The following is a 19309-nucleotide window of genomic DNA, read 5'->3' as shown; positions in this document are numbered from 1 at the left end:
ACACACACACACACACACACACACACACACACACACACACACACATATATAATTCTAAATATAAAATTATATATGATTATATTATAATATTATAATTATAAAATAAATAAACAGAAATTAAATAAAATAATAATAAATAAATTAATAACCCCAGAACCCACCCCAGGACCCCCCAAACCCATCCAGTCCTCCAAAAGCTGCAAGGACTCCCCCTAAAGCCAGAGGGACCCCACAAATCCCCACCAGGGACCCCCTCAAAGTCCTCTGTCCTGCACCAGCTCCTGAGTGGCACCTGGGGGGACTTTGAGACCCTCCCCCCAGGACCCTCCAAAATGCATCCAGGGACCCCAAAATCCATCTGGGACCCCAAAAAACTACTCTGAGGCCTTTAAACTCACCCTGGACCCCCAAAACCCACCCAAGACCCCCAAACACATAACATTTTATATATATTATGTTTGAGGTTTGTTTTCAACATACAATATCAAACTGAGCTTTGTGGGATACAACGTGAAGCATCAATCCTGTATTATTTTTGCAGAAAAAACCCCATTTCTCGATAATGGTCTTGTTTTGTCTGACACTGACCCCAGTGACCCAAAGCCTTCCCGAGCAGCTGTGGCCACAGCAGCTGGGGCTGTGCACTCACCATTCTTGCGCTCGGTGAGGGGGGGCAGGCACTGGCTGGGCTGCAGCGACAGCTCCCGGAACTCGTGCGCCACGGCCTCGCTGTGCGGGCTGGGGGCCAGCCGGGGAGGGGGCCCCGAGTCCTCCTCGGCATCCACGGGCCCCAGGTGATCCATGCTGGGCAATCCTCTGCACTCTGGGAAAACAAGGGCACTCTTAATCACTTTGTACTTGAGTAATAAACATAAATCATGCTGTCGCTTTTTTCAGTTCGGGTTTGGGGTTTGGTCGCTTCCTTCGCACGCAAAATTCAACTTTAGAATTATAGGGATGTTATTACTGATTCTCCACAGATACTACGGGTTTGCACAGAGTTAAGCAATGCATTGACAGGCAACTGAACAGTGGACTGGTTCTGAGGAGCAGGACAGTGTCCCTGCTCACCTGACACAGCAACTCCACTGTGGACGCTCAGGATCTCCTGTGCCTGACCCCGTGACACAGCCCCGTTATCAGCACAACATCCCTTTTTTCAGTACCTTATACCAGAGAATGCTGAATTTATATATATATATATATCTATCTTCATCAGACTCCTGTCTCCAGATGTTGTTTGAATGGCCCTACGTTAATGTAAAGATTTACATCATCTATATATTAATATATATATTTATATATATATAGATAGATGATATATATGTATATGATAACATACAAATGGCTTTGAGTACTTTGAAGCACTGCACAACTCTCCTTTGTACCCAAAATCAACTTCAGTATTGATCCAGGACTTCCTACTGCCTCAGGACTATGTTAGAACTAATTGCTCCTCCATCTCTCCAGCAGGGAAGACTTTTAGGCATGAATGTTTTAAAATGAATTTTACTGCACACCAGCTACTTATTGTAGAATACAGAGTGGAATAAACCCCCCAATTTATTATTTCTTTCCTCTCTATCATTAATATGGTACTTAATCTACAGTGAGGGCAGACAGAACTATGAATTACTGGTGCAGGCTTTTCATAGCTCACAGAACTATCAAGTCATTAAAATTTCAATCACTCAATATGGAGTTCAGTGAAGTCCATCCCTGGATTCTTGGAAACTGGAACAATATTACCAATACAAGAAGATTCATAAAAATGAAGAAATGTCTTATTATCCTTAGACTGTTTGTTAATTTTTAATTCTTTTGCTTAAGAAACACTACTGCTTGCCCATATTCTGCCTTCCATTTCAAACTTCAAATATGCTGCATAGAAATACCACACGTGTTGGGGGGTGTATTCCAAGGTTTCTAAAGTGCAGTTTCAATGACCAGACTCAAAATATTTCAAGTGTTATGTATTTTAAAAAAATAAAGATGACAAAAAAATTATCATGAGCACCAAAGAATGGCCTACACTAGAAAAAGAGGTAGAGGATCATGTTCTGAAAGTGTCAACTGAAAAATAGGAAATATAAGCAAGTACTGCTTGATATATACCTCAGCAGAACAATTAGGATGGTTAAGTGCATATTTTTCATTATTTTCCCGAGTTACCAATTGGTGCTTTCACATTAAATGAAGACACATTAACTTACTCTTATGCAAGATTTTTTTTCTTTGTTCTTAGCTTTCAGAAGCACAATTCACCCAGCTCTCACTCGATTTCCTGACATTACACTCTCCTCAAACTCCCACTCACTCATACAAATTAAGTACATTATTAACTAAGCAAGTCTCTTCAGAGCAGAATTTAAGAGAAAATTTAGCTGCTTATCTGCTCATATTCACAGCATTTGATCCACAATTTATTAGCTATAAGTTGCCTTGGAGTCAGTTCTCAAAGAGATTAAGCCACATGAGTTGTATTCATGCTTTCAAATCCATGTGAAATTCATAGAAACACCTTCTTGTGCTGAAGGTTTAACATTTGTTATGCTGCATGTTTGCCTTGATTAGTTATTTTCCCCATGACAGATAACTAAATATCATGTTTTAAATTAAACCAGCTTAACTCTGATCACTTTACAACACACTGTTGGACCAGTTACACATCCACTTGTTAAGGTTTGTTTGAGGAATGTACGTAAATGTGGGTTTATTGCCCAGATTCCCCTCAGAGGAGGGCATGCAATGCAATGGGATTGATTGCAGCACTGCAGCACAATTCAAACCAAGCCTGACTTCCCACACAAAATGCGTTTGATCTGCGGCTGGAACGTGAGTAAATCAGGCTCAGAGGGACCTTCTGGAGGTCACTTAGTCCATCCCCAATCCCATGGAGTTACCCCCTGCTCAGGAACTCATCCTGCCAGGGTCTGAAACCTCCACAGCAGGTTATGGGGAGCCTGGCTGGGAATGTCCTGCCCACCCCCTCCACACAGAGCTGCTGTTCCTGCTGAGGGGACTCTCAGGGCCCAGTTTTCACTGGGGTTTCACACAGTACATGAACTTCATCATTAGGAAAACTCTAAACCCAAAGTTCTCCAATGCAGAACTCTAACCCTAATTTCAGAGTTTCTAGTTCACAGTAAAGTCTCAGATATTGCAATTACCTTCTCCTAAATCTTTCAGATAGCCTGTTAAAAATCCAGATCAGATATTTTCCCAAGTGATCCTTTAACAGTAGAACAACCCTCCTGCTACGACTGGAACCCTATTGCAATGTTGCTACATAATCTTAGAATGAAAGACGTTCTAGAATTCCCAGAAAGCCTAAATCCCTCAAATTCCTCAGTCAGATCTCAAATCACATTTTGCTCTCATTCTTTTCATTATTGCTGATGAACTGCTACTGTATCAAAGTACGGAAATATTTCTGAGCTTAGAACAACAAATTCTCTTGACCTTCCCCAAAAAAAGAAAACACACCTCCACACAACATTTATAAGGGTTTTTTGCAGCAGGAAAAAATGTCTATAAAGCAGTATCCTTACAGTTCCTTACTGAATCAATGATCAGAACATCTAAACAATATTATGAAGATGATACATTGAAGACTTGCAATAATAAAATATAAATAATTAATTGGATGCTTTTCTCTTGGTCGATTAGACTCTAAAGAAGAATTCAGTTGTTCAACTTTCTGAAGAGAACTCCTAAACTTGGCATCCATGAAATTACTAGTTTGTCTTAGGCATAAGGTTTTCCTTATCGATTGACAAAGTAATTGGGAAACTTAAAAACCATTTTGATAAATAACTTTCCAAACAAAGAAACAGACAAAGAAATAGGGAGGAAACGAGCCATGTCTCTGTAAACAACATCTCTTTACACTGCTGCACTGCCACACTACTGCTCTTCAGCACGTTCATTTTAGCTGCTCAGGAAGATGAGTACAATGGCTTTTTCATCAAGTGGGGGCTACGAGCAGCAGCATTTACTCCACATGAAATGAGACTCAAGATATGCAGAACATCTCCCATTCTTTTCAGTCTTCAAAAGCTATTTCCCATTCTGACGTTTCCAATGTAACTGATTGTTTGGACATCAGCAATTCAAAGACAAAACCCAGTAGTAGAAAACATTAGTCCACCTTGTTTAAAATCAAACCTTGCACAATAAAGACTTCATCCAGTAACCATGTGCAAAAGTGAGAAATCCCTCTGATTTAGAATGTAATATACCATGATACCATCATATTTTATATTAAAGATAATAATTTGCCTCCTGTTTCTCATTTATTTGAAGCCTCCTCAATCTCGAAGAATTATTTCGTATTTGCCATCTGCATTTACAGATGGTAACGATTATCTGTGGAACCCCTGACTTTAAACAGACCTATACACAAAGTGTATTTATAACATAACTGAATCTCAACAGTAAAAAGACGTAGAGGAGAAATACAATTAAAAAAAATCCATACTATTAAAGTTTCAGTATTCTACTCTGCACAGTCCAAGAAAGCACCTTTTACACAAGGCTGGTCTGACAGAACTCAGTTGTCACTTCAGGGGTTTCCACTCCCTTGCTTGAAACTAAGAGATCTAAAGGTTAAGTTGTATGAACCATCATTACATGTGGTATGAAAAACTGTTGGAAAGCACAATACCAACTTACTTGTGGCAATTGAAATAAAAATACTCCACTGTTCCAATATTCCCAAAAGATTTCAGGTGGTTGTTTTTTGGGTTGGGATTTTTTTTTCAAACACACAATTCAGTGAAACGTTTCAGAGTAGTAAAGCGAAAACTAGAAAAAATTATTTTCCTACTTAACCTTTAGAATAGATTATCAAAATAGAATCTGCAGCAGCACTGCAAGGAGGGCTGTGGTTCACATTTCCCTGACAAGTACACAGAAACAGTGTTCCAGCCCTGGCAAACGAGAGCTCTGTACAATGCATGAGCCTTATGTAAGTGTTCTCACAGATTGTAGGTGGTTGCTATCTTCTTAACTGCTGAAGACAAACGCTTCCTTTATTTTTAAACATTTTATCTTCAAAAGACAAAGTATATTTCCTTAGAAAAATCTTATAAGGGAGGGAAATACATACTTCCCTGCTACTTGAGACATTAGAACTGGTATTTTATTCAGCACAAACTGTGAAATCTGGATGACACTGAGGTAGGAAATCAGCTTTTACTTTAGAAATCCACTGGAAAAAAACAGTTGAAGAATCACAGTGCATTGCAACTCTGGCCAAGTCACATGGCTGAGCTTAGCACTGCTCCCTCATTCACACCTGCAAGGGACCTGGGGCAGGATTAACCTGAACTACCAGCCACCAGGTTAGACATTAGCAATGCCAGGCTCCAGAACAGGATTTACAGAATCATGGTGGGAACATGAGCAATCAGTTGCTGCATTCATAAAACTCAGTAAAATTTAAAACTCTGTAGCTTGCAGTTTGTAATACATCCAAATCTTTAGCGGGGAGAACGCCAGAATTGCAAAATGTTGGCTTTGGTTTGGTTTTCTTACATTTTTTCTTCCAAGTGTCAGAAAACACTATACACTAAAAAAGACACCTCAAAAGTAAGTGGAGATCCTGCAGGTTCACCAACAGCTGCCAAGGAAGGCCATTTGCATTAAACTCTTCAATCTTCCTGTCAATGCCTGGAAAGATCTGGAAATCTGTGCAGTGGGGCTGGAGATCACAATAAGCACTTTGGGACTGTTACAGTTTCCTTCCATGTGAGCAGTGAGCATTAATGACCTGCCCAGATAAAGTGCTAAGTCACAGTGAGATCAACCTGCAATTCCTCCCTCCTAAAAGCAGGGCCAGGACTCTGCGTTCAGAGCTCCGCTGGTCCCACCAGAGCACAGACATGCCCTCAGCAAACTTCCCTTCTCATCTCCAAAGGAGCCCAGTGCCCATGGGCAGACCCTTGGAATGCTCAGTTCCCCCTCTCTTCCCAGGATCAACGCAAGTCGGGCTTGGACATAAACACTCCAAGTACTCGGGAACATTCAGCTCCCCGAACAATCCGGGAACTGGAGGCTTGGAGAGTCACTTCCCAGAGACATCCCTGGGGATGAAATACCCACTGCAAGGAGAGGAAAAGGCGCCGAGTTTCTACAGGATGACTCCTCTTGGCACGGTGCCCATCAGCAAGGGCTAACACGAAAATAAAGAACAGATTCCGGGGCTGGCTGCAGGAAATCCATCTCCAGTCAGTTCCTGGAGCAACCCCAAATCCAGGTGTCTGCTCCAACGGCAGGAACACTCCTCAGTCCAGGACACAGGTTTCTGTGCCCTCTGGAATGCCCTGTGCTCTGTTGGTAGACACACCCTGTATATGCACAATTTCATTGCAGCTGGGCTTACATCCCATCACACAGCTGAGATCTTTTTAAATTCCTACAGGAAAAGGGGTCCTGAGTAACCAAACTGAAAGACAAATAACAGTAACTAAAAAAAAAACAACTTTGGCAATACTTACAAAGTATCTAAAAGCCACTTATAGGTATTTCTCCAAATCACTGACCTGTCTTTTGCACCGTGTCATATATTGGTGCTTTTAAAATAGTAAAGATGTAAAATCTAAAAAGTAACCTTTTGCATTTAGCACTGAAATTTTAACAATGAACTGCTGCAGAATAGGTTTTTAGTTGTTTTTTCTTTTCCATTTTTTTCAGTATCAAACCCACTTACCGATAGAGCACTTGGAACCACTGAAGATGAATATATGACTGAGTACAAAAAATAACAGACACGGAAAGTATTGCTATTAATAATCATCCAGATTATCAGTAAATTAACTGAATATGTTGTTCTATTTCATTTTTGTCATTTATAATTTCACCGATTGGAGAAAATGTCTCAAATTACATTTGCCTCTGTTGCACAAACAATGCTTATTTTGTTGAGGTTTCTGCTCTAATTTCATGTATTTCACAGTGGATTAAAAGACCAGAAGACAATTTTAATGAAAAAAATCTTGAGAATATTCAACCATTTTAGATTCCCCTTCACACAGTACAAGGCTGTTCCTTTTCCCAGAGTGGAGCCTCAGTACTGACAGCCTGGTGACACTTCAACTCCTGCACTTGGCTTCTTATCCAGCCTCTCTCATCAGAAGTATTTTGGATACAGTATGGGAACTCTGACACGAAAACTGACTTTAAATTATTATATTGAAAGAGAAATTGCAATCCTACAGTTAAAATACAGAGTTGAGATATTAATTAATTAAGTTGATCTCTGTGGTAAAATACAAAGCAACAAGGATTTAAATCATACAGCTATTTTTACTGAGGTAATTATACAAAAGCAGAAAAAGATGAGAAATATCAGTGCTGACTAACCATGAGTAATCATCTTGGATTATTCATTATGCAAAACTCACTGTCACTATTAATTTCTTTAGAAAACAATGTGCAGAAGTATTTGACAGAGCTGAGGTCCTGTCACGCTTCCCATCACAGCAGTGCCTGGAATGACATCCTCCTTCCAGGAACACAGAGTTCACACTGGGCTGGTCAGTAGTGCAGAAAAATTCCCCTTTTACTAAATCACTTATTGAGATTAAATTTTGTAACTGTGTGCGCTGGTTAAATTAATACCACTGAGCAGACACCAGAAGACCTCCAGAAACTCATTTTAACACTTTTGCACATTTTGATGACAATGCTACACCGAGATTCTCTTTGCTAATTCTTTGAAGGAGATCTTTAAGTCTGACTGAAGTCTGAAAAATAAGTAAGCTCCACTTGCAAATGCACATCATAAACTAGGTAATGTATAGAAAATTACTTGTATGTGGCCAGGGGCAGGGGATGAGTCAGGAGAACCCTTGCTGATCCATTCTCTCCCGTGCTACCTGCAGGCAAAAAAACCCAACAAAGGCCTGTCCCTGGTGCTGAGCCGGGCCCTGCTGAGAGCACATTAATCACCAGCACAGAGGGGGCTGTGAGGAACAAAGGCAGCCTCCCACAGCTCCCCTGAGCGCGGGCAAACTACAGCCTTCCCTGGGTCTGCAGGGCCAGCCAGAGGATTTCTGTCCTTCTCTCACACTGCTGCCTTCTCAAACCAACCCATGCAAACAGCAGGTGGGCAAATCTGGGCTTCACATAACCCTGCACTGGAAAGGATCAACCTCCGAGCAATGTCGAGAAACGTAGTGTTTAAATACCTTAAGGTCCATGAAAATGTTGTAAGGATTGTAAATATTACAATTATCTTCTGTGCTCACACTTCAAGGGCTTTAAAATGATAATTATTAATAGAATTTATCCAAGATGCTAAACTTCTTACAGATATTTTAAGTAAAGCAAACCAAGGTTCAATATGCACAATATTCATCACTAAAACAAAATCAACACCTTCAGGTGAAAGAAATGTTTAAATTCTTTACTGATTACATAAAACTTTTCAAACATATCTTCTTATAAGAAAGTTATGAAACTAACTCTGCAACTCAACAACTTTTACTTTTAATCACCTAATAATTTGATTTCATCTCATCTTTTCTGCAGATATTCTTGATCAGCAATGCTCATACTATGGCAATGTAAATCATTCAGCTGGATTACCTGGATCAAACAAACACAAAGCTGCTATAGCACATACCCTCACCAGTTCTACTGAAATAAACAGCTTCATAAAAAATACTTTAAACTAGGAAGGCAAAACAAAGTAGTATCTTATTTAGATGTTGCACACACAGTGCATGGAAATATGTCATTTGCAAATGGTCAGAAAAATCTGAATGTGACATTCCTATTTTTCAGTCTATGAAGATGATGTTGATTGTCAGTATTTTACATTTGCTTTAATATCCTACTTTAAAATGCCTATATTAACACTGGCAGCAAATTAATTTGGACTCAGCTTAGAAAGCAACACAAGGTCAGTTTTATAATACCTAAATTTAGCAAGACAAAGAAACAAAGAAACCAACCAAACAAAAAAGAAACCATGTGCATAACTGGGGTGCAAGCAAACGATGCTTCTAGTTTCTCATCTTCATAAGTCTCTGAACATTAAAATTAGATTTTTTTTTTTACAATAAAACAAATAAAACATAGTGACATATGATTTCAGAAGCAACTTACTTGAATTCCAATTAACAAGAATTCCGAAGTCCTTGAAATCAGCTTTAATGTGAAGCACTCAGCAGCAGTGTTCAAATAATTGCAAGATCAACTCAGATTAACCTGCCAAAAAGCAAGTTCAGTTCTTCTGCTCTGTGACAGAAGGAATTAGTAAGATCCCATGTGCTCCACGATTTTCTGTGGCCAGCAAACATAAAGTGTAGCCAGCAGAATCTATTTATGTGATTGAAGTTGACAACATATGAAAAAATCTAAACCCAAGTGTTCATTTTGGTATTATAAAAGCACTTGATAGCTCAAGTCTGGAGTAAGGGTCAAATATTTGTATGACCATGTCATAGGATTGCTACACATTTTAGTGTCATGTCCTACAAGTGGGCATTTATTGAAAAAATGGGAAGAGAACCTACACAAAGCTTTTTACAAGAGGTGTTCAGACAGTTCAGGCAATAATTAATAACTTTTATCAATAAACTGGATCATAGCCTTTCACAAATCCTGTATGTGTTCAGAGTCCTTTGATAACCAAAATACTGACCAATCTTACAAATGAATGTTGGTAAAGCTGTTAAGGCATTTCAGGAAAGGTTGGACCATGCACCATGATTTCATTTGTTGGCTACTGTGAGATGTTCCCATTTATGACTAAGCTGCAGGTGCTGTTCTGTTTATTTTACTGCCTGTAAACCAAGCCCTTGAACTGAACAAAGCAAGGAAAGCACAAGGACTGAAGTCAAGGAGGAAGGAACTGCAGGACTGCTTCCCGCTGACCGTGCTGCTCTCTGCCTCCTGCCACAAACGGGACAGAGCCTTGAACAATCATCTATTAACTGGAAGTTCTGGAAAAAGATCTACTTTGCTTCTTTTTATTTCTGTACACTGTTACAGAGACTAGCAAAGCCTTATTATTATAATATTTGCTGTTCTCTTAAAAAATACAACCAACTTCTATTGGACAGAATTCAACATACTATTCACATTCAGCAATAAACTAAATACTAATTAGAAATGAAATCAAAATAATGTAAGCATAATTAGAGATTACTAGCAACTTCCATTTAGAGTGTCTTGCAAAGATCAAAATGATTATATCTGACCCGAAATTCAGTGCACTCATGCAGGTGGTTCTCAGTTAAGCAGGCCCTACTCAGAGCCTTAGGACAATTTAGAAAACCTCTCTTTCACAAACCTTTTGCTGCATATTGACTTGCACCAACACATCTACTTTCAGATATTAACAATGCAAACAATAACTTGAATTAGCTCCCATGGAAACCAGTCAACTTGTTGCTCTTAACTTCTGAAAGCAAAACTTTTAAAATTTAACCCACTAATGGACAAAAGAAAAATTTTGAAGGTGACAGATTAATGTTTAATTAAAAAAAAGATAAAAATCAACTTGCTGTACATCCTAGAGCAGCAGCCATTTACTGTGCAGTCTTTACCTATTTACACTATAAGTGCTTAGAGTTCTACAATATTCTTTTGTTTCCTAATTCTGATCATGTACCCACCATGTAAAATCATGGCAGAGCTTTACCACACGTATTTGTCTCAAACGACTGGTTTTACTTCAAAGTTATTAAAAGTATTTAATCTTCTCATCCATTCTATTTCCTTTAACTAGAAAGAAAAGAGAGGCCTGGTCCCAAACCATGAATGTGTCTGGTTTACAAGTCCATGGGACTTCACTTGACACTGGATGATGTGACAGTTTGAATAGCAACAAAAGCACAATTAAGGGCTAATTAAAAGTGGTGGGGGAAGTACTGAGATGATTTTTTATAGTGCTGCTGTCCTGCTTAGACAAAACCACTGGGTGAGCTACAACCCTGGATTCTGAAGGCTCTCCTGGCGTTCCCAAAGGTACCTCACAATGTGTGTACTCCTCACATGTGCTGTGCGGTACAACCGCTCATCTCCCTTAACTAAACACGGGCAGTGACACGACTTTGGCAATCCCATAATACCACTTTGGGCTCTTGCCAGCTCTTGTAATACACATAAATTATTCTCCACTGATGTGTCATTAGTCTACGGTCAGAGTGAGGTCCATCCTTCCAGCCAAAGCTGCCTCTGTGCAAAGATGTGTATTTGCTTGGCTTAAAAGCATTCCTTTCTATTGCAAACTCTAAACAGCACGGAAGGAGCACAGTTGTTTCATCACTTCTGTCTCAGCTGTTACTCACATTCCCGGCTCCAGGAGGATGACCCCCTTCCTCCACGTTACACCTCTTGGTAAAGCAGGGAGAAAGAAAAGTTTTCCCACTGTCCTGGAGGGAGAACAGTGTCATGCTGCACTGCTCACCTGCTTACAGCCCACTTTGCATTGTGACCTGATTTTTGATACGACAGTGACAAAAGATCCCAATGTGAATGCAATTACACCAGTTCTAATAGATTTACATCTTGCAGGATCTTCCCAAGAATTTAAGTGTTTTGGGTTGTTTTTTTTTAATAGAAACACCAAAGCTGCATACTGAAAGAATGCTGAATTCCATGCATTTAAGCACAGACTTTCAGGAAGAAAAATTCCCCAGCAAACCACAAAATATCAACCTCAAGATTCCTAAACATTGGAAATTAAGCATGAAGATACACCACATACATGGTATTATGGCTGTAACACAAAAATAAATTGGTTAAAGATGAAATTACTCTTTACTAAACAAAAGCCAAACTTTAACTTCTCAAATCAAGCACATTTCTTCTCACAAGGACATTAATACTCCCTGTGAACGGGGTTAAGAGCACAAGAAGGAATATCACTTATTATTTTTTTATAAATACAGATCCAAGATTATAAGTGATGTAGTTTAATCTCCAGATCAACACCCATATTCTAAAATAACCAGAAAAATGATGTTATTAGTATGGTGCCTGAAAACTCTGATGTTCTAAACAGTTTAATGCTATAATCCCCAGTCCATGCCCTTGGTGCTTTAAGAACCAATTTCTCACGATCTCCAAAGCTAAAATGAACTGGAATTCCATTTTCCATACTGAAATTAGCTAAAGACTAACAGGGCAGAAACTCTGGGTCAGGAGAGTTTATGTTGCCTAAGGCCACTTTCAAAGAAGTCTTATCTGTTAAACTATTGTGTTCCAATATTTCATTCCTTACAAAGCTGTTTAAAAATAAATAAATAAGAAATAGAACATTGTTTACAGTAGATTTCGGCACAAATTGCTACACTTAGCAGCTGTAACACATCTAATTTCTGTATTTCTTGGGATCTTTCTTGTAATACAAATTGAAGTAAAAAAAAGCCAGTAAACCTTTCCCTTAAAAAACAATCATCATTCTCATTTTCCTCAGTTTTAAAGGAGAGGGAAAAGTCCTCTGTTTATGCAGAAATGGCAGTAACCAAGAATAAGCTGATCAAGGAAGAAACATAATGGCCTTTAGAAATACTTCAAATCTCAAGAACCACTTAACAGAAATTTATTAAACATAGAAAAAGGCTTCATATTAAAAGATATAAATGTCGTAAGTGTAGACTTAAAAATGAGAAAACCTGACTGCAACACATCCATTCATTCTACCAATTATTTCTAAATATCATATTAATTTAGGAGAATAATGTTCATAAATGTATGATTAAAATAATAACACAACACCAACAGAGCATCTACTTCAAGGGTTTACCAAAGCTAAACCAGTTACTGGCAAATTAGGTCCAGTTATTAGGCACAGTGATTAAATACAGGGTTCTGTCAGAACAACCAAGTGGTTGAATAATTCTCTCCCCTCAGCTGAAAATGTTCTTCAGTCATGGAGTAAACTTCATGAGCTTCAGAATGCAAAAAAAATCCTTAAAACACAGGCTGAAATACTTTCAATATATTCTCCTTCTATCCCTGTGCAGTACTCTAATGAAAAAGCTCCTACTGAACATTTCTTCTCCTGAACACATCACAACTAGAGTAGCAGTCAATTTATGAACTCATTAGCCTAAAAACACTTGAAGCCATAATTTCTCTCCTACATAATAATTTTATCTGTATAGTAGACACTTCTGGTCTTCAGCAGCATAACAGAAAATATCTTGCTTTAGTATGTCTTCTGACCTGTAACATTTCCATCATTTAAAAGTTATCCAATGTCATTTATTAGGGTAGGTTTCAAAACACTTTGGTTTGATCTATTTACTAACACTAAAACACAGCATTTTTAATCATGAATAAATCAGTAAAAACAGCCTGGAAAACCTAAACAATCCCACTCTTTCTTCAAAGACACATTTTTGAGCAGCACTTAAAATATTAAAAAAAATACTACAAAGCTTGATTAGAAACTCTGTTGGAAAATACTGATTTCTCATGAAAACAAGATATTCCTTAAATATAATCCGGTCAGATTATATTTACTACATACTACAGCCCAGGTTTCTTTTGCTCTTGCCTTTTTTTCATAATTCCTTTTCTAGATCAGATCATAGTTCCTTTCTTCCCCAGACCACGTTAGTACCATTCCTGATTCCTCTCCCTGAATTCTCAATTTGTTTCTATCCTCCATGTATCACTAAATCACCTCTCAACTCAGCTTCCACTTCACTCATCAAAAATGCTCTGTATACCATCCTTCCTTGATAACCTTTTCCTCTCTTGACCATGTTCCTCAGCCAGCCAGGATAAGGCTTGGATTAGCCTTTCAAAAGTCTGCTACAGATGCCAAGAACCCCCGGGCGGATCAGAGATGCTTATGGAACTGTACCTTTTGGAACTCCTTCTGGCTCCACCTGCCCCAGAGATTTGAGAAACAGCAGAATTTGGAACTGTGTCTGTGTCCAGGACTCTCACTGTGGGTTAGTCTGCATTAAAGGGCAGCACCTTCCCGTGTTTTATCCATGCTCCGTGTCCGATGGCTGGCTGGGCTCCACATTCCCTCCCCCCCTCCTGCTCAGAGCATTCTCAAAGCAGAGAAGGATGAACTGTGGGCTGGAATAGGTTGAAACCATCTGCATTTCACCCTTTCCCAGAGATTCCACCTTTCTGTTTTCCCAGTTCTGCGTGCCCAGCTTTTAAAATCAGGCACATTCTACAGGACCTGGTGAAAGAGCCATCAAATGGTTCAACTGGCAGAACAGAGGAAGGGTGGAACATCTGGCAGAGGAGGGAGGATCTCATTCCAAAAATCACAAATTACACTGTTATTCACAGAAGCAAAGAAAGTTGGTTGAAACCATCTACAGCTGTAGAGTGAATTATTTAAAGCTTGATTCACATTGGAAGATTTATAATCCCCATAAAGATGGTTTATATTTTGCAAACACTGACAGCGTTTGCTCAGTACTTTGTATGCAAGTGCTGCTGTATTATTTGACATTAACATAAAGAAACATTACTGTAAATAACCCATACAAATTCAGAAATAATAAAGACTGCAACATAAAGCAGAAACTTCTCTTGAATTAAGTATTTACTAGAAACACAGTCAGTGAGCTCTACCCTCACAAACTGTGAACTGAAATCCTCCTGCTCAACAGACACTGCAAATGAAATCAGTGTTGAATACATTAAGGAGAAAATGGTGAGGTTTTGTCTTTTCTGGAGCTTCACACACAGTTGTGAAGCTGTGTGTTGTAACAGCTCTCAGTACTTACCCAAAACATATGAGCCAAACTACAGAAACATTGGAAATTGTTAAAGAAATAACAGCAAGTCCCAAAGGAACGACCTATTAACTGATCACCTTTGCCTTTGCAGCAATTCCCTGCCATTAGTGAGGTGAGGTATTATCAGCACTTTTACTACTTGCAAACTGTATCTAAGATTTGGATTTCTTACCTGAAACTAGGTTTGCAAAAATACCTACATCAGTACAAGTTCATGTGCTCCTCTGGAGGACAAGCATTAAATTCCGCAATTTTTTCTAAAAACACCCCACTTTGTAAAAGTGAATAACTTAAAAAGCAGAGCTGACATGCAAACACACAGCTTCACTGTCCATTTTGCCTCCAGCTGCACAGCAAAGGCTGCTGCACAGTGATACGAAATCAAAGAGGGTCTGAATTTATCTATTTTCAGAATTTTCTTCCTAGGAGTGTGCAGAAATGTATTGCTCTCTGTTGGATGTGAAGTGAGCACAAGTATAACTATGAGAGGAAAATGTGTGAACAAGCATACAGCCACCCAAAAATATTACTGATCTGAATAACAGCAAATCTGACACAGCAGTACTAAATGGTGTCAAGAGCTGATTAAAAAAAAGGATTTTTTAAACTATTTCCTAACTCACACAGGTTACAAGGCTTTAACAAAACCCTTATAAACATACTAAGGATATTTATACAGAGTATGGCTGTACTAAGAGTACAAGTTACATTCTGGAAATCATCAGCAAAACACTGAGGCATTTCTTCATGGGTACCTGTCTTGAGCTGTACTTTCCATAGAAAAATATGTTTAAAATGATATTTTTTAAAGAGAATATCCTAAAAAATAACGTCCCACACTCAAAAATAGCTCAGGGAGATTTATTACTCCATTCAAAACCTCCTAAAATAATGCAGAAATGGTGCAATTCAGACCAACCATAATGAACATAAAGACAGTGATACCATAATTCACTCTGAACACCTCTGTGTAAGGGATTACTGACACAGAATTGCATCTGTAGCACTGTGGTGTGAGGAGACCCCACCACAGACACATCACACACCCATTTCCCTGCTTATGTTACACCACAGCTACTCCTTTCCTAAAGCTTTACTGACATGTGGCTCTAAATCCAGAAGAGCTTTAAGCATGTGTTCAACTTTGTGCACCCCATTTAGTCTCAGAAACACATGCTTAAAGCTTTGCTGGATTGCAACTTTACCACGCAATACATCTTCATTTTTAAAATTAGTCAGAATGTCAGTAGCTGGAATTCTACGCCTATTTATTTTTTCTATAGGAAATACTGAAAAAGTTGCCACTCATGAGATATAAGAACCATTTATGGGTACTAACTGGACTTTACTGGAATACACTAACAACTTGAACTCATTTTAATGAGCTTCTCTGCTGAATTTTTATGAGCTACCTCTTTTACATTTAGAGTAAAGAATGACTGGCACACTAATTTTAATGTCTGTAGAATTTTTATTCACATTTTTAGCAACTGTTCCCCAGCCTTCCAGCAGGCTTCTAGTATTAGAAACAAAACGTGGGAATAAAAACACATGTGTGTGTGTATATATATATATATATATATATATATATATATATATATATATATATATATATATATATATAGGTATATAAACTAGGGCTAATCATCTCACAAATTCAATCTTAGAAGGGTAGAAAAGCAGTGGGTTTTCTTTTTGTCTTTACTTTTAGTATTTTGTTCATTGGTATTTCACTAGTTGGTGTGAAGATCAAAAATCAGTTTAACTGTGACTTCTCTCTCACTTTGTTGCTCTTGGCATCCTGCCCAGGTTGAAGCCAGTTTTCGAACATTTAATTAATGGCTTTAGCCAAGTACCCAAATATGAAATCTTAAAATACTGTCTACTGAGTCAACAATCACAGAGACCCAGCTTATTGCACAAGTGCAAAACTGTTACATTAACATCTGGATTTAATAACAGGAATGTGAACACTTTAATAAATTCTGTAACGTGCATTTGCTTTGGAGTTTCAGGATCTGGAAGATTTTTGTGGCTGTGGCTTCGACAGAGCCTCAACAACCACAAGGAGCAGTTCTACAGAAGCCATCAATCTTTACCACAGAAGGAAAGTTTGGGAATGTTGTATTCCATAACTAATACAATGCAATTTTGGCTCTTGAACTTCAGGTGCTAACAAGGCTTAAACAAGGCCAGGAATACCGGCTCCCTGTCCGCAGTGCAGCATGGAATCATTTCATTTCAAGAAGCAACCATGAAACATTCATGGCTGTCAAGTGCAAATAGGCTTAATTTCAGTTGTTGATCTCTTTTTTTGGGCACGCTGCTGGGAGAGCAGCAGATACACTCCCAGGCAGAAACAAGGGCTGTAGATTTACTAACCCAGCACACCAAGTGAACTGGTTTGCCAAGTCTAACCAACCTGCTCTTGGTGCAGCCCGAACACAACCCTCCACACACCTTGCCTTCAGGTTAAAGGAAGCTCCCCTCTCTGCAACTGTATCCAGTTGCTCTTTTTTTGCCTAACACCACAGTTTTGGGGTTTGTTGGAATACATCAATGCTCCAGACACAAACCACCTTCTGTGTATACCCAGTTTTGTGTGTCTTGCTGTCCTTCCAGTCCCTGGAGCAGTTCTTAGCCATGAAAGTCATGTGCAGAGTCTGGCTTTTTCTGTAGAGGTGGAACCAATGCTCTGGGCCATCTAAAGGGGCCTCAGTAGAAGTTATCAAGGAGACTTTTAGCTTGGTGCTCTGTCTCAGTTACTCTGAAAATCAGGCAACCCCTCTCACCCCTCCAGCAAAGGCCTTTTTCCCATACAAGAGATGGGGAGGGAGGAGCAGGATCAGAATTGTCCCCGTTTGGGGACCAGCAGAACACCAGAGGCACACAGTTCCAAAACTGAGAATGTTTTAGTTGAAATAGCCTAAATTCCTTGTTTTACTGAGCTGCTTGATTTCCCTCCCTAACCCCTCCTGAGACAGCACTATCAGCAGCCATTAAACTCCTTGGTTACTCCCTCTGAAACAGAAGTTTCCTCATCTCTACCAGGACTGATTTAACCAAACCACACTGGGTCTGGTGGCCCTTTGCAAGTGCTGGGCTGGGACGAGCCTGAGTCACTGCAGAAAAACTGTTACAAACAAACAAAATGCTCCAGAGGCCAAAGTTTTACCTACCAATAGCAAAACTATTCACATTTGGAAAAAGTCTAATATAACCTCCGAAGGCTTGCAAGCATGACAGTCCTTTAGAAAGAGAAAATAGTGTTTAATCAGCATACAAATATTTAATTCAAAATTCTAAGAGGTAATTAAAAATTATTTGTATCAAATGCCAAAGCATATAATCACAGAAACTTGCTCTTAGTTCACGTAACACAGGTACTACATATCCCCACATTTCTGTCTGTATAGGAACATATCTCTTGGAAAACCTGCCATTTTAACAGGGTTATAAAACCAGGAAAATTTAAAGAGATACACTTCTCACTTAAAAATAGTTTTATTTACAAAATGTATTTAGAAAGTTTTAATCATTTTAAGATACAGCACTTACCTTGTATCTCTTGCCCCCCTCTGAAGTGTCCGTTTCAGCACATTTCTGGTCAGTTGGAAAGTAAAGAAGAAAAACAGAAGTCACAAAAATGTCACAAGGATTCGTTATTTTAAAAGTTACATACTCTAGTCCACTTAAGAAATTAAAGCCCTAAGAATATTAGTTCACCTTTCTCAGTTTTTGCAGTTTTGTGATGTTAAAGTATGTTACCAGGTTAAACTCCTGAGAGTAAACTGATTCTAATGTGCTCTAAGCAAATCTTTTAGCACCTTTCATGTTACTACTCAAAATCTAAGACTTTATTTGTCCTTCCAGTTACCTCTGGCAAGAATAACAGTGGTAACACCCTCTTCTTTTAACTCAACTACAATATACAAGATCAGTTCCAGCTCCTTCAAGTCCATCTTGCATAATTTCTTAGAGCTGGAATGTCTTCACACTTGGAAGTTTAAGTGCCAATTATATCTAAGCACTATAACTTCATTTAATAACAGAAATATATTCTAGTTTTCTAGAGATTCCAGTGCAATGGACTCTTTATAAAGAAAAAGAAACTGCTCACATGACATTTTGTCTTTTTGCTGTGACAACTCAAACATATTTGTTCCTTCATCTACATTTAATTTATTAGTATATTTTAGAGTATGTGTGTACAAATATACATATAAAGACACATATGATGATGTCAATAGAAACCTAATGCATATTAAATTTAGAAAAGTTAAAGAAACCAGTTATTTTTAAGGCTGGAATTTATCAAATGCTGTTTCATATAACATTAATGAGGTTTTCCTGTTTTGGGTTTGAAGCCAAAGGTATCAGCCTTAAAACATCCCATGCATTGCCCAGCCACACAATGTTCCTTTTGTTCCCAGGGGTGAATTCTACAGATTGGGTTTTTCTTCTTTTAATGGATTCCATGCCCAAAGGCTGAAGCTGATGTTGTGGTTTCCTTATGTATCAGTGACAGAGGTTAAAAACTAAACATATAAAAAGCCAAACCACTCACAAGGAAGAGG

General features: G+C 38.6%; 1 protein-coding gene across 5 annotated transcripts in view; it reads right to left on the bottom strand.

Moving 5' to 3' along the window:
- MRTFB (myocardin related transcription factor B) overlaps window positions 1-19309 on the bottom strand; it is a 76517-nt gene that overhangs the window by 52082 nt on the left and 5126 nt on the right. For 4 of the 5 annotated variants that reach the window (XM_027684325.1, XM_027684327.1, XM_027684329.1 and 1 more), the window contains exons 2-4: window positions 18291-18335; window positions 17912-17980; window positions 650-823 (exon numbers count right to left, since the gene is read on the bottom strand). In XM_027684325.1, the coding sequence (XP_027540126.1) occupies window positions 650-803 (154 nt within the window). In that variant the 5' untranslated portion in view covers window positions 804-823; window positions 17912-17980; window positions 18291-18335. The remainder of the gene's footprint in view (window positions 1-649; window positions 824-17911; window positions 17981-18290; window positions 18336-19309) is intronic. The other variant, XM_027684326.1, reaches the window with a different exon arrangement.

This window comes from Neopelma chrysocephalum, unplaced genomic scaffold (genome assembly GCF_003984885.1).
Source record: "Neopelma chrysocephalum unplaced genomic scaffold, ASM398488v2 Primary Assembly neopelma1_65c, whole genome shotgun sequence".
Lineage (NCBI taxonomy): Eukaryota > Metazoa > Chordata > Aves > Passeriformes > Pipridae > Neopelma > Neopelma chrysocephalum.
This window is presented reverse-complemented; position numbering and strand designations above follow the sequence as displayed.